This window comes from Heterostelium album (genome assembly GCF_000004825.1).
Source record: "Heterostelium album PN500 unplaced genomic scaffold PPL_contig12, whole genome shotgun sequence".
Taxonomy (NCBI): Eukaryota; Evosea; class Eumycetozoa; order Acytosteliales; family Acytosteliaceae; genus Heterostelium; species Heterostelium album.
Window position 1 is genome coordinate 72,833 of NW_008805089.1, and position 21,610 is coordinate 94,442.

Consider the following 21,610-nt stretch of genomic DNA (forward strand, 5'->3'; position numbering starts at 1 on the left):
CAAAAACAAAAAGATATTAAAGATAATCGTACATCAATAATAGCAACTCCTAAACGTCAATCACAATATTTAAAAATATAATTAGTTGCATAATTTTGGGAGTTGGTGGAACAGTTTTTTTGTTTTTTGTATTTTGTTTTTTTTTGTTTGTCTTTTTTTTTTTTTTAGATTTGTGTTTACAAAGGAAAAAAATCAAAAAGTAAAAAAAAAAAGTTAGGTTTGCATCAATCATTTTTATTATTCTTGATATACACATTTCATTCACCTGCTGTGTTTTACACTCTTTTTTACATTGTATTGTGTGTATGTTTTTATTTTTAAAACTGAAAAAATATTAATAACTGTTATATTACTTTTTTAATTACTCATACTAACTGTAAAAATAAACATTAAAACAATTTTAGAAAAATTAACGAACTTAAAATTATAATTTAGTTGTATTATTAGAATTATATAAATATAGAAATAGAATAATTATAAAAAAGATTATTGTATATTCATTAAAAACAAAACAGCAACAACATCAATAATAAAAATAATAGTAATAGTAATTGAACAGAATAATATATTGTCAATACATAAATACAAGTAAAATATAGTTGTCAACATACAGTTATAATAATAGTAGTAGAATAATAATAATAAAAAGAATAATAATATATATATAAAGAAATGGCTGATGCCATAACTCAAACAATACAGAATCATTTTGAGTTCTCCAAAGACAGTGGTACAGGTGCAGAGTCTATGGAACAGGTATTCAGTCAACTCAACAATACAAACAATCATCATCACCACCAGCATCACCATCATCAACATCATCACCATCAACAGCAGCAGCAGAATGGAATAACCGAGACTAGTGATGATAGTTCTTCAACTTGTTCAACTTCATCATATACTTCATCAAATACAGGTGGTGGCGGTGGATACTTGAATGGTACAACTACCTCAGCCAACACACTTACTAATATTGTACCGACTGTTATTAATCTACCTAGTCCAACTTCATCTTCACCATTACAATCAAAAGCTAATAATAATCAACAACAAACACAACAGCAGCAGCAGCAGCAACAACAACCATCTTCAGCAACTGCAGTAGCGGCATCAACTGCAGCCAATACACTTACACTCATTCCAACACCGAAACCATATCCACTGCATGAAGCTGCATTCAAAGGTGAATACGACAAGATCGTATCACTCTTGCTGTTTACACAGGGTAAGAAAGTGGGTAGTCCGAATCACCAGCACTCCAGTAGTGCTAATCACAGACAAGACGGTCCAATCGATACGAGTAAGATGGATTTTACAGGTGTAAATAGTTTGGACGACAAAAAGACGACACCGCTGCATCATGCCGCGTTCAACGGACACAAGCAGTGTGTAAAGCTGTTGTTGGCGTCCAGTGCCTATTCGGATGTGCAGGATATCGATGGATGCACTCCACTGCACAACGCTGCGTTCAACGGTTACAAGTCGGTGATGGCCATGCTTCTCGACGCAGGTTCCGATCCAAACACTCGCGACATCGATCAGAACACTGCACTCCACAAGACAGCATACAGCGGATTCCACAAGTGCGCAGAGCTGCTCATTCAGAGTGGCGCCGACATCGAGGCGCGAGATGCATACGGTATTACACCGCTGCTGAAATCGGCGTCCAACAAGCACTACAAGTGTTTGTTGCTGTTGATTGAAAAGTCTGCCGATGTCAATGCCAAAGACTACTCGGACTCGACTGCACTGCACCAATCGTGCTACAAGGGCAGCGACAAGTCGGTGAGTCTGCTCATTCAGAAGGGTGCCTCCGTAAATGTCATCGACAAGGAGGGATACACGCCACTGCACAACGCAGTGTTCAACGGCTTTGAAGAGTGCTCCAGAATACTGTTGGACAAGGGAGCGAACATCGATCAGCGAGCAATGGATGGTTGCACCGCACTCATCTACTCGGCATCGAACGGATTCGAAAACTGCGTCAGTCTGCTGACTAGACGTGGCTGTAAATTAGATATTAGAGATGAGAAGCGTGGTAGAACTGCATTGCATTTCGCTGCGAGCAAAGGAAATATAGGTTGTGTCGAGATCCTTCTGAAGGCAGGTGCCGATCCCAACTCCAAGGATATCAATGGAAAGACACCAAAGAATCTGACAAAGATCCCAGAGATTATTTCCGTGCTCTCTGCCTACGAGGAACAGAAAAAGAAATCGAAATCAAAGTCGAAATCAAAGAGAAATTCGGAAACAGTAGAACAACCCATTAATAAAGATCAACAAACAACAACAACAACACAACCACAAATCAACAGTATAAATAGTAGTAGTAACAGCAGCAGCAGCAGCAATAATAATAATAATAAAACAGCCGAAATTAATATTAATAGTAGTAACAATAGCGTTAGTTCTAGCGTTGTAACTAAACAGAAATGGGATGTAAATATCGATTCAAACTCATCGCCAACCTCAGTATCGATGGTAAAGGAAGAGAGCAGCATGCAATCGCCAACCTCATCGACCACTCAATCATCACCACACTCCAATGCTTCGTTGTCACGGGCAGGTTCAACCGATTCTCTGTCTGGCGAGAAAGAGTCACCAGAGAACACACCGAAACTAGATATATATGGATTTGTAAAGACAACGAGTACCGTGGACGAATCGACCATCAGAACTAAAAAGACTGACAAGCAAGAGAAAAAGTGGGCAAAGATGACAAAGAATTGGCCGAAATTTGCCAAGTCTGCCAAGTTGAGAGACCGTCTACCCAAGGGTATCCCAAGTTCCGTTCGTAGCTTTGTATGGCAGCGATTGGTGAACATTCAGGAGATCAAGAACAAATCAAAGATTACCTACAGCGAGTTGCTACAGATGAAGCCACAGCCAGCCATTGCCTCGCAGATTCAACGTGATCTCAACCGTACATTCCCCAAACACAGTTTCTTTGTTGAGAAGGGTGGATTTGGACAACAGATCCTTTGTAATATATTAACAGCTTTCTCTATATACAACCCAGAGGTTGGTTACTGTCAAGGTATGGGTTTCATCACTTGTCTCCTCATTATCTATATGGCAGAGGAAGATGCTTTCTGGGTATTGGTACAACTCGCTGAAAAGTATGGAATGGCCGAAATGTGGAAACCCGATTTCCCTTATCTCCAAACTTCATTCGGTTTATTAAACACAATGTTAGAACAACAATTCCCACAACTTTTTGCACATATCGTAAGTACACAAAGATAATTATTAATTGCCACATCATCAAAACAACAAACTAACTGGTTAATTTTAATTTTCAATTTTAATCATTTTTTTTGCAGCAAAAACAAAACGTTTTTACACCTTTGTTTTCATCACAGTGGTTCATTTGCTTGTTGATTTACAATTTACCATTCCCAGTAATTGTGAGAATCTGGGATCTTTTCCTCTATGATGGACTCGTTGTTATTTTTGCTTCTGCGTTGGCACTGTTTAAGATATATGAAGACCAAATTATGAAGTTTGAATTTGAAGAAATATTGAACCTACTAAAGTTTGCAAATGGAGAAGAGAAATCATTGCGTATCGATGTCTACCAATTCATGAAACTGGTGGTTCACTACAAACACAAAATCAAACATTTCGTCACAGATGGACAAATTAAAGATCCCAACCTCGTATAAAATATAATCATATAAATGTTTGTTTGTTTTTTTCCACATCATCAACCATGAACGAATACATCATCATCCAAAAACAATAAAATCAAAACACAAAAAAAATCTAAATTTTTTTTTTTTTCGAATCTTTTAAAAAATCTTTAGTTTTATTGAAAACCATTTTTATAAACACTGATACCATTACACAAAACATGTTTTTGGCATTATTGTTTTTTTGTTTTTTTTTTTTTTTTTTATTGATCTTTGATTTAAAATACCCCAATAATGAGGTACCAAAAACATTCTAAGCTTTCAAGATGCAAAATTTAATGCTTTTCTTTTTTCGAGCTTGTTTTACCCAGTTTTTCAATGATGTCACTGACTAATGAAAATCATAAATATCTTGAAGATCGCTCGGTAAATGGAGTTTTTGATTTTTTCGAATTTAAAAAGATGGATTGAAATCATGATTTCAATGTTTATCTTAAACATATTTATTTTGAATTAAATAGTTAAATTTTGGACGAAGTAATTTAGTTTCGTTTAAATAGAAGGCGTTTTACACAAATTAATTTTTATAGTAGAATCTTCTTTACTTTCACATATATATATAAAATCTTTTAAAATGAATATTTCATTCTTATTGATTATCTCTTTGGTTGCCGGTGTTGCTTTATCACAAAAGGCTTACCCAGAGATCCCACAACAATTCACATCAGATGTCTCCATTTCAACATCAATGATGCCATTCCCAACCAGCGGTCAAATGTACTACGATTTCAACAACCTTAAGCAAAGAATCGATGCTACCTTCTTGTAAGTAAATAAATTAGTTGTTTTAATAAAAATATATATTAATAGTTTTGAATAAAATAGTGGACAAACATCAACTACCTTGGACCGTCACGATTTGGGACTTACCTTCAACATTAACCCATCTGCTCAACAATGCGAATGCAAGCCATTGACCGAGCCAATGAGCCCAATGACCGTTTATCCAGGTTCAGTTTTCAACGGTGTTTCAACTGATGAAAACGGTAACCAAGTCGATGGTTGGACTATTGTTGCCACCGCCCAAGTTAACATCACCATCTACACTTTGGATATCGATCCAAATACTTTGGCCGAGGCTGTCATGACCACCTTCAACCCAGACACCCAAACCACCATGACATTCTCCAATTTCAACCCAGGAAACGTTGACCCCGCAATCTTCGCTGTTCCAAGCTACTGTTCTTGCCCAACTCCAGCTCCACCAGTTCCCGTCCCAACTACCTCATGCCCAAATAACCCTCCAAGAGGATGTTCATGCGCCCCATCACTCAAATTCTGTGATCAGGTGAACTACCCAGTCATGGGAGAAGGTATTGACTTCCAAGGTGTTGACCAAATGGTTGAGACTATGTTCGAAGCTTTCACAATGACCACCAACCCACCAACTACATGTGCTGAAAACACCAAGGCTTTCCTCTGTGCCACTATGTTCTCTGCCTGTACCTCCAACTTGATTCCAGTTCTTCCATGTGCTGATTTGTGTCCAAACTGCTCATGTGGTGGTGACCAACAATCATGCGCTGCCGCTAACGTTGCCAACCAAACCCTCGGTGGTTGCACCAACTATGGTTCAGTCAACTTCTGCTAAACCATTTTTTAAAATAAATTATTAAAATTTTTTGTAAAACTTAAAAAAAAGAGTTTTGTGAATATGCAATATCCAATTCTTTGATGCATCATACCATTGAGAATAGTTATTTTTTACTCTATGTGATAAATAATGAATATGAAGGAATCACTATGAATTAGATATATTTATTTGTTCATAATAAAAAAATCTTCGGATCTTTATCTTGTTAAAACAATATCTATTATTAATATTACTATTGATAAATTTTTTAATTGTTGACGATATCAAGTTGTCCTCTTGATTTACATATGTAGGTTAGTGAAGATGTTAAGAAAGAGATTGCAAAAGAATGTAATAAATCGGCAAGGGGCGACTATATTTAGAGAGATTTATCTATTTGACAGATAAAAAGTCATCAAACTTTAATCATTTAAACTGTGAATGTGATTACTTATTAAATTAAATTATCATTTATTATTACACTCTTAAATATATCTAGTTAATTGGTTATTTTAAAATGTTTCAAAGAGTGGTTGTCTTTCTTTTTGTTGTTTTCCTATTTTTTAATATTAAAAAAGTTAATAAATTTTAGAATATATTAGAGTAATAATAATAATTTGAATGATTTACCTTTTAGTTTCTTTAGTGCAGCACCATCTTTACCAGCATTTTCTTTTTCGATTCTCTCTAATCTCTCATCCTCATGCTTCTCGGCCATGATGTCGAGAGCGAAACAAAGACCGATGATCATAGAACAAACGATTGTCAGCAAAACGACCAATACAACACCGTCAGACGATGATCTCAATACAGAGGTGATAATGTTATACTTGTAAATATCGTTGAAATATGAGGAATCCGATGATTGTCCACCGAATACCATCATTGTATTAAAGAGTGTGCTTGTGCAAGTGATACCCCAACGAGCACTTGGACCATCACCAGTTGGAGTAATAATCTCCCAGGTGTTATATACTAAAAGCAACGAGCACAATGTTAGTAAAGTGTAACACTACACTATAATATCGAATGGTCACACTTACATAGATTATATTTCAAAGTTAGACTAGATGCAGATGTATTGCTTGTTCTACCACCAAATACCAACATTTCATTGATTGGAGTGACTGATAACAAATGTAAGGATACTAAATTTAGTATTTGAATAATAAAGCATTCGATGAATCAACTTACCAATTGCAGCATGTCCGGAACGACCTGAAACTGCGATCGATGATGTATTTAGAGTGATGTTTAACCATGTGTTGGACGCCAAATCATAGAAATTGGTGTCGGCTGTGAATGTGTTTGTAGCGGTGACACCACCGAAAACGACCATTTGGTTAGCAGTTGTCAAGACTGCAGAGTGGTGCGAAACAGCGTTTGGTGCGCTGAATGGAAGGATTCTCCATTCCTCTGTTAAAAAGTTGAAAATAACGATCTCTTGCAAGACCGTACCGTTTACGTTTCTTCCACCCCAATATACAAATTCGTTGGTAAATGAATACAGTATTCCAGAGTGACCGTATCTTGCAGCGGGCACCAACTTACCGGCACCAATAGTGACCTGACTCCAACTGTCCTTGACCATATCGTATTTGTAGAGGTCGTTGAAGACGTTTCCCTTGGTGTCTCTACCACCGAAAACGTACATCAAATTGGTTTGTGTAACGATGGTGGAGTGATCGTATCTCGGTGTTGGTGCGGCACCCTTCGATGTGTTCTTTGAGATCCAACCATCGTTTATCAAATCGTACAGTGCAACGTTGTTGTTTGCAGCTGTTTTATTGGCACCACCAAAGATTACCAATGTATTATTGACTGGATTCAATACTGTCGAGTGACCAGAGACTGCTGTTGGTGCTGCATTAGGATTCGACAATAAAATCAATATCCATGAATCTGTCAAAAAGTTCACTAATCATTATTTAATAATAGATAATTAATTAAAAGAAAAGTAAGTAACTGCTAGAGACATTAGAATCGAATCAATAACATACTAAAACCCAAACCGCCACCAACTAAAGCTATTATAACAATAACAATGGATAAGTTGCACTTTCTCATTCTTTTATAATTTTTGTTTTGATCTCCGTAGTAAATAATTATATAAATAATAATAATATTACACCAGGATCGATATATAAAATAAATGTTTAAATGTGATTAAAAATAAAAATCTGTGTTATTGGAGAGGTTTTTTTTTTGTTTTGAAAAAAAGACTTTGATTTGAAAAAAAAAAAAAAATATAGAATAAAATTTTTAAAAATTTCCCCTCTGGGTGTATGATCGTGGTGGTTTTGGGGTTAGAGTTGTTTTTTTTTTAAAGTAAAAAAAAAAAAAAAAGAAATATATTTATGTTATTACAATTTTTAGTTGATTTTACTATGTAAATCCATCAGTTGTAGTGTTATGCATTTTCTTTGTTACATTTACGAATTGTTCTTGCATCAACATGTTTTTAAGTGATCCCACATGATATTCATAGATTGTTTCGTTGTCGGGTACCACTGGGTAGACCGACTTGTTACCGTGTGATTGCAAATAGGAATGATAGTAGAAACTCTTGAGGTCTTGCTTGGTTTGTTCGGCGCTGTTCTGTTGTTGTTTGTGTAGTCGGTGTTGTTGTTGAAGTTTCTGTTGGTGCAGTGTGAATGTGTTGGGTGACCATCGCATCGTTGCCTTTGGTGGCGTCGGTTTGAGAGTGTTGGCAACCGCACCGAAACTAACGAGATAGCTCGACTTTAGATACTCAGAGTAGAACGTATTACTATAGATATCCTGACTGTTGTATTTCGATTGGTGGATATTGATGTTCTTCTCGAGCGGCTGACAATAGCTGGCAAAAGAATCCTGTTCAATCGGCTTGGTACCCAGCTCAATACCAAACTCCTTGAACGGTTGATATTCATTCTGTTTCAATTGATCCTCTTGTTTTGTATTCGACGTAACATCGGTATTACCATTACGTGTATTCGGATCTTCACGTTGCTTATTACCTCTATTACCCTTTGTAATAGAGAATACCCATCTCTTAATATCATATCGACTGTAATAAATAAAAAGATGATTATTAAATTAGTACCAAACAAATTGTTGGAGAAATAATAATAATAAATAGATTACTACTTACTTTTCATCATTATCTTTGTTTTGATTGTTTGAAGTTGATTCACCATTTTGATTCTTTTTCTTTTTGACGAGGTTTGGTGACTCCAAGTAGTTGGCAAGTGGTGATATTTGATTTCTAAATCTAATGGGATCGTTGAATCGGTATTCAAAGTGATTGTCTATCCAACTGTAGGTATCAGCTTTGTAAAAGTTGTCTTCGAATTCGACGGCACGTTGTTTCATGAGTTGTATGACAGAGTGTTTCTCTGCGTAGTTGGCGACGAGCGATGTCTTTTTAAAGTCTTTGAGTGGTTCGTCCCACCAGTTTGTGTAGGCCAGCAGATGATGTTGTTTTCTCTCGGTCTTGTTGTGTAGATAGTGATCGGTTTCCAAGTTCCACAGTGGTATGTTCTCTGCCATCCTCGACGGCACAAAGTAGCCGAGGAACAGGTTGATCGAGTGTTGCTTGTCGACGTCGATGAACGAGTTGGAGATGTACCGCTTGATGGTGGTCATCAAATCACGTGACTGACTGGACAGCGAGTTCTTGGTGTACGTCTTGATGGTGTTGGCCAGTTCCGATCCACCGTATTGCAGAGCAATCTGATTGCCACACGCTTCATACATCTCGATGAGAACCTCGACGACGCCCGTGTTGAAATCGATCGACGGCTCCTCGATGTAGCCCATCACGTAGAGTTGATGAGCAAGTGCACACTTTCCTATGCAAAACTGTGCAGTGTTGGTACGATCGAGTGAGTCGATACAATTGGTACGAGCAATGCCGACCTGCTCCGTTCCGCTGTCGCCGTAGCGGAAGAGTGTGGCGCCACGACACTGCTCACTCAGCTCAGTGGCATACAGCTTCTTGGAGCTGTGGAAAATACCGGTTTTCTGAATGGTTTGCTGTGCGAATGAATCGAGCCAACCCATGTGATCTTCATCCTTGGCTTTGGCAGCCTTGTGGAAATCCCAGGCACGGTAGAGTAGCTGGTGTTCCGGCGGTAGCATTTCATTGAGTTGTTCGACACACTTGGTGAATTCATTCAGCAGGATCGACTCTCTCGGTTTCTTCTCGTTCGACTTTACGAGATTCAGAATGACAACGGGTGAGCCGTAGCGACGGAATAGATGTTGAAAGTGGAGAATGGTAGAAGCAAAGAATGGCTCCATTCTCTGCATTTGAATCGGTGGTTTCGGTGTGATGATGTTGTTGTCTTGCTCCCAGTAGAGCGGAATCGATCCACGCACCTGGACATAGCTAGTGAATTGCGCCTGTCTTGTGTTTCCACTCAGTGGTTCCTGTACGATCTGCTCGGTTTCGACGTCGTTTGCAACGTGACCGTTCTCGTTGATTCCACGCTTGAGGAAACGTGCGCCAGCATAATGACGACTGCGTCTAGCGATCAGTATGAAATCGACTGCCTTTCCAAAGATATCGATCTTCTCTTGCAAGAAGAATCCGTGAATGATTGGCAGTGTCCAATGAGGTGTCTGCGACTGCTGCACGAGTCGCTCCAACAGGAAGTGATTCCACGCAAATTGCTCGTTGAAGTGAATCTGCGAGGTTTTCGGTGCTGGATGATGGAAGTAACGAGTCATGTTGAATTGGAGAGTACGTGTGAGGTCGTAGGTGTAGCTGAAGAAGAAATCCTTCGTCAAATCAAGCCCGAGAAACAAACCTTTGTAGCGAGTTTCATCGACAAAGTCCGGTGAGTTGGTTCTCGGTACGGAGGTGGGAACGTAGACATAAGTGGTATCGTCTATTCCATAGATCAAGTGCGTACCGATGACACCTACCTTTCTTCGCTTTGTTATCAAAATGATGTAGTAACCATGAAGAAATCGAATGAATCCTAGAATACCGTAGGCAGAGCAAACACGACTGAGACCTTCTCTGTTTGCATTCTCAATCATTGTCAACAGCTCCTGTAGTTGTTGTTTATTGTATTCAGTTGGATCTTCACTGATAACTACATCTTCCTCAGTGGTTCTATCAATCTTTAATAATCTGAATCTACTTTTCGTTCTATTTGAGCCTACTAAATAGAATCTCTATATTTTTATTTGTTAATGTTTAATCTTGTTGTGACTTTTCAGTGATAATAATATTGAAAACAAACTTACAGATCTTGTTTCATATAGTACAAATTTTTGCATTGAAAAAGATGTAATAGGCATTACATAGTTTGACTCTACATTCTTTATATTATTATTTACAGTTTGATTATCATTTTTATTAAGATTACTCCAAAATGATTGTTTAAAATTTGTTCTATCTGTTGTTGTTGATGATGATGACGGTGATGATGATGATGTTGTTGTTGTTGTTGTATTATTTACACTACTATTACCATTATTATTGGTAAATGTATTGTTATTTTTATCCATATATATAATATAGATACTAGTATTAATATTTTTATTTAAATGAATTAGTATTAATCAAAAAAAAAAAGATCATTTTTTAGTTTGCAGATTTTTAATGTGTGATTAGTTAATTTATTTAAAAATAAAAATAAAGAAATCTCTTTTGAAACTTTTTTTGAATCAAAAGTTTTGTCTTACAATTATATAATATTATTTTATATATTTTATTAAATTATTATTAACATTCATTATGTCCATTGAATTGAATTCTTTGGATTATTATTCCAGAGTTCTTGAGTGACTTTTGATCTTAAGACTCGCATTTGGTCTGCCAAGAAATTGTTACATTCCTCGGATTTGTGTAATTTCTTTTTGAGTTCTTCGTTCTCTTGTAGCAGCATCTGATAGTTGGTGTCTGACATTCGTTTCTGTTCGATGAGGTGTGACTCTCGATCGGATAGCTCCTGTAGATGCTTGACGAGCTCAATCTTTTCCTCTTCATTCTTTTTGTGTGTTTCGTGGAGTTCGCGTTTGATAATCGCTAGATCCTCTTCGAGAATGTTGATGTACTCTTTCAGTTTGTACTTTTTTACGACCCAGTTTGGATCTTTCATCTTCTCCTTTGGCTGCTGGTCGGGATTGAACTCGGTAGGGATGCTCGGCTTGGTGTTGAGTGCCTCGAACTGCGACTTGAAGTTTGCCAATTGGTGAGGACTCACCGTGATTCTACTGGCGATGTCCATCAGCGTAGAGACATCGATATTCGCTTTGGCATTGCATCTAAAGTATTCCATAGCCTGAGAGCTGTCAGTGCATTTCAAGAGATCGTCTTCTATGATCTGGAAGATCGCCAATCCTACCGAGAAGAATGCTTCAACGCCTTGCAACAGTATGACATCCAATATTCTAACGGAGCATTCCTCCGATAGATGATATGAAAACGCTGTCATAAACCATGGTGATGCGAATATAGTATAATCTAAATCGATCTGTTCCAAATGTTTATGTAACTTTGGGAATAAATCTTGTACAAATTTACTAAGTTGGAATAATCTTAATTTTAATCCCATCATACCTATATAATTTTTTTGTTAATAAAATTGTGTTAAATGAATATTCATTGTTTTTAGAAATATTTGTTGTTAACTTACCAACAGTATAAAAATCTCTCATTACACCTTCTAATAATCTTAATAGAATATGGAATGTTTCTTCTTCAGGTACTCTTGTGATTAGTATACTACCTACAAAAGAGATACCTTGACAGTAACCCATTTCAGAATCGTAGAGTGATATTGCTTTTAATACACGACTGAGTGATAGTGCGTAGCTATCACGTATATTATCTGGGATGTCTGTAAATGAACGTTGAATATCGACATCGATTTGCTCTTCATGTTCAGAGTGGTGCTTGAGAATACTTTGATAGAAACATTTATGATTTTTACAGGTTGTTGAATTGTTGAGAGGTGAATGATTTGTTGTTGTTGTTGTTGTTAGTTGTTCAAAGACTACATTGTTATTTGATTGTTGTGGTGAGGTGACTGCTGGTGGTATAATAGAGGAAGATGATTGTGATCTGATGAGAGGTGTTGAGATTGGTGTTTGGTTGGATGGTGTTGAAAGTGGTGTCAATTGAGGTTGGAATCGTTCCAACTTGTACTGAAGCGATAGTTCTATACAGGTTGGAATTCTTGCGGTCTGTTGTATCATATTGGAGAGATGGAACCAAATGGTCTGACGGAATCGATCGGGTATACCTTGATAGATGTATTTAGTGAGAGTCGATCGATAGTGTGGCTCTGACCACTCCTCCCAGTTGGAGGCAATCATGAGCCAAGTGGCATCGGTCGCTATCGATAGAGCAGTGTGTGATCCTAAAGCATTATTGATGTGATTTGGATTAAGAGGAGAGTTAATCATTGATGTATGAATCATGACAGCAGAGCTACTGTATGTGTGATTAAGATGGTTGTATTCAATCTTCTTGAAACTGTTACTACTACCCAGACTGATGCTACCGCCAACCATACCGCTGCTAGAGTAGAACGAAGAGGAGTTGGAGCGATTCCTTAGAATCGATGTTTTGAGTGGTGACGGTGGGATCACTGGTGATACCACCGGTGAGAATGCATAGTTTGGTGTTACCGATGGACTAACCGTTTTCAAAGAGTCGAGACTTGCTGACATTCTTCGAGGTTGCAAGAGTTGTTGTTGTTGTTGATAGGACATTGAGGTGATAGGTACAAGATTGGGTGTGGTGTTGGTAGAGAGTGCTTGTGGTGGTGTAACTGAGGCAGAGGAGAGTGGAAGAGGTGGTGATGTCTTCCTCTCTATGCTCATAGGTGGTGGTTTTGGTTTTCTAGAGAGGAAAGAAAAGAATCGTTTTTTGGTGGTTACATTGTTTTGTTGTTGAAGCAGTTGTTCTGCAGCATTGATCTGTGGTGGTGGTGGTTGTTGTTGTTGTTGATTGTTACGATTCGATTGGTCAGTGAGCAGTGGAGTAGAGCTGGTAGAAGATGGTTGCGATGTTGTGTTGTTGAGAGTTGTCTCATCAACAAGTAGAGAGGTAGATGAGTCATGTGGAACTGCCTCTTCCGAAGACGATGGTAGAGGATGGTATGTGTAGGAGGATGATGATGATGGTGGTGGTGACAATATAGCAGTGGTAGGAGGAGTTTCGCAACCCAACGAAGCTTGATGCAACGAATCAGTTGAGATTGATGCAGTAATAGACGAAGACAATGGTGATTCAATGTCATCCCTCGATGAACTATTGTTAAAGGTAGATGAAAGATCATCGTTATAGGGTGAGGATGATGTAGAATTGAGTATACCAACACCATTGGTATTATTGGAGTTATTGTTGGTGGTAGTTTGGTTTGAGTTATTGGTGGTAGCAGCAGCAGTGGTAATAGTTATATTGGTGGCAGCAGCAGTAGGCGCAGAAGTAGTAGTAGAATTTGATTCATTCAATTGTTGTTGTAGTAGATTTAGTTTGTTTTTATCTTTTTTACCTTTGTTTTTTCTTGGAGATATCAAAGAGAGTGGACTATATTTGCTGGAAGATGTCATCTCACCGCTCGACTGTGACAAGTTGGTAGGAGTTCCTTCCATTTTCGCCTTTGATTTTTTCGGTGTGGACGGTGATGATCTTGGTGTTCTTTGTAGAGGTGAGCGTGACTTTGACTCCAAGGGAGAATCGCCACCGCTATTACTGTTGTTGTTGCTGTTTCCAGTGAGAATTGACAATGAAATTCGTGGTACTCTTGGAGAAGAGTTCTTTAATAAATTACTACTACTATTTGATCTACTACTACTTTTTATATTATTATTATTATTACTATTACAATTGATATCTGTGTGCTCAGTTGATGTTAATGGTGCTGTTGTTGAGTCACTAGATATCTCTTCTATATCATAGGGTAAATTGGTTAGATCTAATGTTTTATCTATTTTCTTTTGATTGTTTTTTATGACAGTTGTTGTTGTTGTTGTGATGATGATGATGATGTTGATTGTTGTTTGAGAGGCTGTACAGATCGACTGGAGTTTCAACAATTTGATCTCCCATTGTAATAACAATTGTTTTTAAATTTCTAAATAGAATAAATAATTATTAATATAATTTGTTGTTGTTGTTGTTGTTGTTGTTTTAAATATTATATTATATAGATTTTAGAGTATTTTTGATGGTTGTTATTTAGATATATTTTAATCTCTTTAGTATATAGAATTATAATTGATAATGAATGATTTCAAAATTGTAATATGTTGTTCCGAAGAGTTAGTTGGTGCGCAATTAACTGTACTGAGATATTAGACAAGCCGTTTTTATCACACGGTGACTATTAATATTTATTTATAAAGTATGGAACAAGTGAAATAATATGGCCAATATCTGACATCATAACATAACACAGCATACGAATAAAAGATAGATAATAATTATAATAATAAACAAATCCAAATCAACCAGTTGTTGTTGTTGCGATACCATTAAAAAAAAAAACCATCAAAAGAAATAAGATAGACAAAGGAGACAATCGTATGGATAACAATGATGATGATGATAAAGTCGTAACAATGAACCGGTAATCATATAACATCTAGATATATATAGATATGAGATAATAGTGTCGTTGCTCCACTGCTACCACACGCACCCGAAAACGCGTTTGCAATTTTACCAATAAAATTCAATTGAAAATGATATAATAATGATATAAAATAGATAATGTAATGTTTGCCTATTTTCTTATTTTTATTACAAACTTACCAAACTATTATTTTTGATTAAACATATATAAAATTAATATACAAATAAATGTGAAAATGAAACCAACCAAATAATAATAATTATTATTATGATTATTACAATGAATGGCACTACCAATAAAAAATATTATTATTTGTTTGACTTTTTTCTTTTTGTTGTTTTATTTCAAAATATTTATATACATTATATAATTCAAATTAACATATTATTTGTTTGCTTTGTATTGGTTATTTTCTACAACTCACTATTGATTTCAGTGTTAGGAGTGAGGTGGAGTAGCATGTTTCCATTTGCTTTTTGTAATTACACTCTTCTTATCACTACTCCTCTTGTTTTTTTTGTTTTTTTAATTTATATACAACTATTCAATATAAATTGATTATATACATGTATGATTAATCAATTTTGTTGCTGTTGTTGTTGTTAATAATAGATACCCTAATAATGATGTTGATGATACATACTAATGATTGAAACTGATTGTTATTGTTATTTAGCAAAGCAACAACATAAACCACCTCCTTAATCTTTCACCATTAAAAAAAAAACAAGCAAACAAAAGAAATAAATAGGTGGTTCTTTCACTAATTATATGTGTTGTTTTTTTATTTTTATTTTTATTTCTATCCATGGTGTTAAAGTGTGTGTTTATACACTAAATATGTGTTTTTTGTAAAACTTACTTTTTCCTCTGACAAACTTACAAACTCTTTGTTTGTTGAAGTCGATGATTTTATTGTTGTTCTTTTACAGGAAATTCCACATGGTATCTGTTGTGTGCTTATTATATTTACCGATTGTTGTAGGTACCTACCTTTTTTGATATTATTGGAATTATTTAATACTACTACTTTGCTGCTGTTGCTGCTGCTGTTTTGCTGTTCACCTACTACCACTGCTATATGTATTTACTATTAATACACCGACATCCTGCTGATATATATATAAAAATATATTTATAAAAATATTATCTTTTGAAAAAAAAAAAATGTAAATAAAATCAAAATAATTCATTTCTTTAAAGAAAAACAAAATGAAAAAAATGAAAACGCCCAGGGTTTTGGTGTAATTACTGTTCAGATTTGTTCGTTAATTTAAGTTTTTTATTAATTAAATTTAAAACACTTTGTCTTTAACATATTAAGATGGTCGTAATTTATTTGATATGATATAGAACTAAACATAGTTATCAACTTGGTGGTACAACTTACTAAATCAATCTGTTGTTCTCGATTTGAAATGTTTTGCTGCACTCTTTGGCTTTAAGGCATTCTATAGTCCTAACTCTACAAACATATATATGTCATAGATTGGTTGATATATACATACCAAAATATTTTCTTTTAAACGATGAAATGGTAAAATTCGATAGAATTTTTTGCAGTTTAATTTTTAAAACCAACCACCTTGCACAAAAACAATGATTAAAATTTTATTTTTTTTTAATCTTTTGTAATATATATATGTTTGAAAATGAATAGTAATAGTCTTGATGAAAATAGTAATAATAATAATGTTTTAAGCAAAAGTACAGGATCGACGACTAATACTCTAAGTAATAGTACAAACAACTTTATTGCACAGAATAACAATGCAAACTATGGTGATTGGGTAAAGTTGAATGTCGGTGGAACCATCATACAAACAACGATCACCACACTCCGAAAAGATAAAGACAGTATGTTAAACCTTATGTTTAACAAGGAGTACGGTTGGAATCATTGTCGTGATGAGAATGGATGTATCTTGATCGATGCCGATCCACGTTACTTCCTTGTCATTCTAAACTATCTGCGTCATGGTGATCTCATCGTAGAACCAAACTTGAACTACTATGGTGTTTGGTCATTAGCTAAATACTTTCAACTCAAAGCAATTGTAGATTATCTTGAAATTGAAGGTATGTCAACTCTTTTTTTTTGCTGCTGAACAAAACAAACAAGCTAACTAAAATGTTTTTAGAAAATGATGCAACTAGTTGGTTAACTCTTTTAGAGGATAATGTAGTTTCACCGGATTTAGATATTACTAAATGGGTTATCAATAGAGAATGCACAAATTCAAGCTTTGAAGTGGAGGACGGCAGATTTAAATTCCAGAATCGTGCGTATCTCATTACACGCGATCAATACAACCCTGAGGAGGGTGAGATTCGCTTGACTGGAACTTGGTGTCGTTCGACCAACGACGATTTCTTCCAGCTTGCGACACGAAGCGATGGTCTACACCAAGGTCCGCCCTACTACGAGATACAGAGTGGACTCGAGTTTAACTATTGTCGAGGTGTTGCATCGATTGTTGGTCGTGGTGGATTGTTGCCATCGGGTGCCATCAAGATAAAGAAGCAATCAGAGTTTTCATTCCCAGCGAATGTACCGGTTCACTTTGAGGTGTGTGACAACGGCACCAACGTATCGTTCACTCTCTGGGAATCGATTACAAAGACTTCGATCTCCATTGAGACGACATGCACCAACAGCTCACTCATCAACTACATCGTGTTCCACAATCGTGAGAAGACAGGTGCCAATCATTGCTCGTACCTCTCAAACGTTAGAATTCAACGATGGGCAAGACCAACACCGAGACGTAGCAAAACAAAGAAGTTACTTAAAAAGATGAATCAAATATCACCACCAGGTGTTGTTCCATAAATATAATAATAATAATAATAATAATAATAACTCAATCATAAAAGAATTTGTACAAATCATCATATATATAATATAATAATAATTAATAAAACAACAGTTTTGTTTATTCTAAAAAATAGATCGACTTTTTTTAAAATATTTACTACTCCTATGATTAATCTAAATTAAACCATTCAGCTGCTGAGCCAGGATAGTTGATTGAATTACCATAGCCTGCTGCTCTAAACATATCGACTGCCATCTCTGATCTCTTTCCTTTCAAACAATAAAATATAATATTATCTAATAAAACAAACTGTTTGTTAGTATATTACTAATTAGTAAGTTGATAAAAGTACTACAGTTTATTACCTGTCTTTTGAATCTTTGGTATATTGAATGCATCTTGGAAATCATCTTCTGTCATCTCTAATGCTGCTGGTAATATACCCACTATTAATAGAAATAGTATCAAACCAATTAGTCGATCAATTCATCTATTATATTTCATATGTTTAGATATTTCGTACATGGTAAATGTAGTGCTGATTCGATTACACCTGTTTGTTCGACTTCGGTAGGATTTCTAACATCGATAAGAATGTATGGTTTATTGATTTGATCTCTATTATCTTTGATTAATTGTTCTAATTCTCGTTTGTTAATGATATCATTCTTTTGAAAATCAAATGAAATGCTCTTATTCGATGTAGACATATTTCTAAAGCTAAAACATCGTGTTGTTTGCAGTGTTGCGTTGAATCTCTGTTGTTGTATATAACATCTGCTTATATTCAAATGATAACTATTATTAGTTATATAATTTTGGAATGATTTATTTAATCTTATTAACTTTAACATTGATGATAAACAACAAAAAAAAATAAAAATGAAAATTACAAAAAGAAGTAACTTTTTTTTTTTTTCAAAATTTTTTCAATGTCAGCATTTAAAATAATAAATAGTAAAGATGAAAGGATAATTTAAATAAATTAAAACAAAATAAATCTTTAAAAAATGAATCTATAGATAATTCAAACTTTCCGATTCTAAAAATTTTGACTTACCGCATCCGGTAAGTCATATTTTTAATAAATGCGTTGTCCGGGAATCGAACCCGGGTCTCCTGCTTGGAAGGCAAGAATTCTGCCACTAGACCAACAACGCGTTTTTTGTGAGGTTTCAAAAATTTTTGTTGATCACCATCGTATATTTTTTCCTATTTTTTTTTTTCCTTTCTATTTGTGGATCTTTATTTATCAACAAAAACATCGTCAATCAAAAAATTGTATTGAAATTCTCCTTTAACCTAAAAATGATATTAAGAAAAAAATTAAAAAAAACTATGGAAAGAACTTTGAATGAGAAAAGTCCACCAAATCTTGTATTTTTGGTAATTTTTGTTTTTTTTTATATCTTTTTAGTTGATAAAAAAAACCATTAAAATGGAAAAAGATGTAAAGCTACAGGTACTGAGACAAAGACATCTTTTCAAAAAAATTCTTTCTTTTATATCACAAAACAGTAGATCATATCTCATCAATCTCAATCACATTAGCAGAATCCACCAAAATGTTACCCGGTTCCCAGTGTTTCGTTTTCATTGCCACTACAATGATATCATTAGTGTAGAGTGGATCATTCGTAACAAATACTATACACTTTTCTTTGAGAAGATCAAGAGAAATGAGTATCTCTACCTGAACAGGGGCACTCTCATTACGATACTCCAGGACACATACCTTACCGGTTCACTTGCGATTTTCAACGTAATCTTCCAACGTTTTCACTATTGGTTTAAAGAGGACCGCTCTGGCCTACTAGATGTACTGCTCACCAGTGGATCGATCGAAGTTATCCAAATGATGATCGTCGACCAGGGAATCCAGCCATCAGCCAACTCCATTCTCTTCCTTCTGCAACGTGCCAATACCGACGTACTCAAAGCTGTGATAAAGTGTCACAAATTAGAGTTTTGGAAGAGCATACTATCGACACGTGTTGACCACACCCATATTCTTCAGGTCATCTACACAAAAGCAGCCAACAATCTAGAGTTGATACGATTCTTTTTCGCACATCTATGGCCACTGTTTCTAATCAACAAGAAGGAGTCAGAGGTCAGTGCAATCTACACAAAGATGTTTAGTGATATCATCGAACTGAAGGATCCGGTACTACTCAAGGTGATGTCCGAGGAATTTAAGGTTCCATTTTCGTCGAGTATATACAGAAGCTACTACTTTAACCAATTGTTTCTATGTCAATTCGATTCAAACTTTTATGAAATGACAATCTATCTGTTCAAATCAAATCTGAATGAATATGAATACAATCGGTTGAACATTGACAATCAAAACCAGCAGCAGCAACATTCCAAGCATGAAATCTACGAAAAGCTTGTCAAGATTGCAAATATTGTCTATCCAGATGCAATTATTCCTGCGACCTATAATGATACGCGAGTAAATACGTTCAGTGAAAGCAAAGCGACAACAGCAACAACAAACCAATACAACTCATATGTACATTACAATTCAAAGATTGAATATGGTAATTTTTGGACGGTGGACGAATACAGTTTGGATATGAATGACAATCAACTCGATCAATTCATTAGCAAATACTATGATGTACCACTCAAAGTGTTTTATCCAGAGGATGACATACAACTACCTATTATCAAGACAATGAAAAAGGTAGATTTGGTTGGCAACTCTTCAATCTTTATTTGTGCATGTGCCAACGGTTTGATCAACATTGTCAAATACATGATGGAATGTCAGATATTGGAACGTGGCGATCTTGGCGATGGCATGGCCATTGCATTCTACTTTAAACGATACAATATTCTTAGCTATCTACTCTACCAACACAAAGTGAATTGCGATGTAAAGATACTGGAAGCAATTGGAATCGCCGGTGATATCGACGGTTTCAATTGTTTCTTTAATAACGAGCAGCACCAAAATCAAACCGAGACCAACAAAGAGGATATAGTATCAAACAAAATCAGTCTGTCCGGCTACGAAATGGCAAAGATGATCATGAAAGCAGCGATCTATGGCAGAAGCCAGTTCTTGGAGCACGTATTCAAGTGTCGTCTGGTTGACCGTCACCAATTCGCAATGATATTGGAGGCGGCATCGAATCATCAGAAATGGAATGTCTTTTCAAAGTGCATCGACATACTCGCCGAGCAATTCGACGATCGCGATGGCAATACAATCAGAGATCGACTGGAGAGTGCCGCTCGAATCTGCTTGGAACAAGGCAACATCGAAATGTTCCACAAACTCCGCGAGAAATACAACTACGTTCCCATCATCGATAGTCAAACACTGACGATGCTACTCACGAAATGCTCAATACCTATTCTCTATTACCTCTACGACACCGTACCTGGATTCCGATTGAACAAAAAACTTTTGAAAGATTGTTTCAAAAAAACGGTCGACTTTGCAAAGAATCAAGACATCACTGATTATTATAATCACGTAATGAATGATTCAAATAATAATAATATATAAACGAAACGAAATGAAATGGGGGGAGGGGGATGTAATAATAAAAATTAATTAAAAAAAAAAAAAAAACAATGAAATTAAAAAAAAAAATAATTAAATTCAATTGAACTAAATCAGGTAAGAATGGTAAATTCTAACCCCCATTTTTTTTTTTTTTTTGCTCAGACACAATTCACACTTCACATTAATAATATAATAATAATAAATAAATTAATATTATTAATTTACAAAAAATAAATAAACAAACATACATTGAAATCAAACAAAATACAATCTACTAATTAAATTATTTTTTATTTATATATATTTATTATATATATTATTTTTTTTATAACCATTTCTAGATTTTTTTTTTAATTCAAACAAAGTTTTATATTTTTTTAAGATTGCATTTTACAACTTTTTTATTTTATTTTTTACATTCA

General features: G+C 35.3%; 9 protein-coding genes and 1 non-coding gene across 10 annotated transcripts; 5 read left to right on the forward strand and 5 right to left on the reverse strand.

Moving 5' to 3' along the window:
• Window positions 1–672: 672 nt before the first annotated feature.
• PPL_05278 (uncharacterized protein) lies at window positions 673–1,703 on the forward strand (the record flags this gene model as incomplete). Its single annotated transcript, XM_020576168.1, has 2 exons — window positions 673–1,320; window positions 1,413–1,703. The coding sequence occupies 2 exons, from the start codon at window positions 673–675 to the stop codon at window positions 1,701–1,703; spliced, it is 939 nt and encodes a 312-aa protein (XP_020433417.1).
• A 116-nt stretch (window positions 1,704–1,819) lies between these two features.
• PPL_05279 (ankyrin repeat-containing protein) lies at window positions 1,820–4,103 on the forward strand (the record flags this gene model as incomplete). The annotated part of the gene is made up of 4 exons (XM_020576169.1): window positions 1,820–1,983; window positions 2,025–3,228; window positions 3,324–3,593; window positions 3,990–4,103. 4 exons carry the CDS (start codon window positions 1,820–1,822, stop codon window positions 4,101–4,103), a joined length of 1,752 nt encoding a protein of 583 aa, XP_020433418.1.
• A 163-nt stretch (window positions 4,104–4,266) lies between these two features.
• Window positions 4,267–5,283, forward strand: PPL_05280 (uncharacterized protein; the record flags this gene model as incomplete). The annotated part of the gene is made up of 2 exons (XM_020576170.1): window positions 4,267–4,457; window positions 4,518–5,283. The coding sequence occupies 2 exons, from the start codon at window positions 4,267–4,269 to the stop codon at window positions 5,281–5,283; spliced, it is 957 nt and encodes a 318-aa protein (XP_020433419.1).
• Window positions 5,284–5,777: 494 nt separating this feature from the next.
• PPL_05281 (Kelch repeat-containing protein) lies at window positions 5,778–7,332 on the reverse strand (the record flags this gene model as incomplete). The annotated part of the gene is made up of 5 exons (XM_020576171.1): window positions 5,778–5,821; window positions 5,896–6,240; window positions 6,309–6,392; window positions 6,460–7,182; window positions 7,266–7,332. 5 exons carry the CDS (start codon window positions 7,330–7,332, stop codon window positions 5,778–5,780), a joined length of 1,263 nt encoding a protein of 420 aa, XP_020433420.1.
• A 318-nt stretch (window positions 7,333–7,650) lies between these two features.
• On the reverse strand, window positions 7,651–10,767 carry PPL_05282 (SAC family polyphosphoinositide phosphatase; the record flags this gene model as incomplete). The annotated part of the gene is made up of 4 exons (XM_020576172.1): window positions 7,651–7,858; window positions 8,018–8,314; window positions 8,399–10,431; window positions 10,504–10,767. 4 exons carry the CDS (start codon window positions 10,765–10,767, stop codon window positions 7,651–7,653), a joined length of 2,802 nt encoding a protein of 933 aa, XP_020433421.1.
• Window positions 10,768–10,994: 227 nt separating this feature from the next.
• PPL_05283 (RabGAP/TBC domain-containing protein) lies at window positions 10,995–14,320 on the reverse strand (the record flags this gene model as incomplete). The annotated part of the gene is made up of 3 exons (XM_020576173.1): window positions 10,995–11,821; window positions 11,898–14,089; window positions 14,286–14,320. The coding sequence occupies 3 exons, from the start codon at window positions 14,318–14,320 to the stop codon at window positions 10,995–10,997; spliced, it is 3,054 nt and encodes a 1,017-aa protein (XP_020433422.1).
• A 2,178-nt stretch (window positions 14,321–16,498) lies between these two features.
• PPL_05284 (uncharacterized protein) lies at window positions 16,499–17,679 on the forward strand (the record flags this gene model as incomplete). Its single annotated transcript, XM_020576174.1, has 2 exons — window positions 16,499–16,925; window positions 16,988–17,679. 2 exons carry the CDS (start codon window positions 16,499–16,501, stop codon window positions 17,677–17,679), a joined length of 1,119 nt encoding a protein of 372 aa, XP_020433423.1.
• A 154-nt stretch (window positions 17,680–17,833) lies between these two features.
• PPL_05285 (uncharacterized protein) lies at window positions 17,834–18,742 on the reverse strand (the record flags this gene model as incomplete). The annotated part of the gene is made up of 4 exons (XM_020576175.1): window positions 17,834–17,934; window positions 18,031–18,111; window positions 18,189–18,463; window positions 18,726–18,742. 4 exons carry the CDS (start codon window positions 18,740–18,742, stop codon window positions 17,834–17,836), a joined length of 474 nt encoding a protein of 157 aa, XP_020433424.1.
• A 12-nt stretch (window positions 18,743–18,754) lies between these two features.
• Window positions 18,755–18,825, reverse strand: PPL_05286. Its single transcript has one exon. It is a non-coding gene; the product is annotated as a tRNA-Gly (tRNA).
• Window positions 18,826–19,003: 178 nt separating this feature from the next.
• Window positions 19,004–21,188, forward strand: PPL_05287 (uncharacterized protein; the record flags this gene model as incomplete). The annotated part of the gene is made up of 2 exons (XM_020576176.1): window positions 19,004–19,051; window positions 19,083–21,188. 2 exons carry the CDS (start codon window positions 19,004–19,006, stop codon window positions 21,186–21,188), a joined length of 2,154 nt encoding a protein of 717 aa, XP_020433425.1.
• Between the last annotated feature and the right edge of the window lie 422 nt (window positions 21,189–21,610).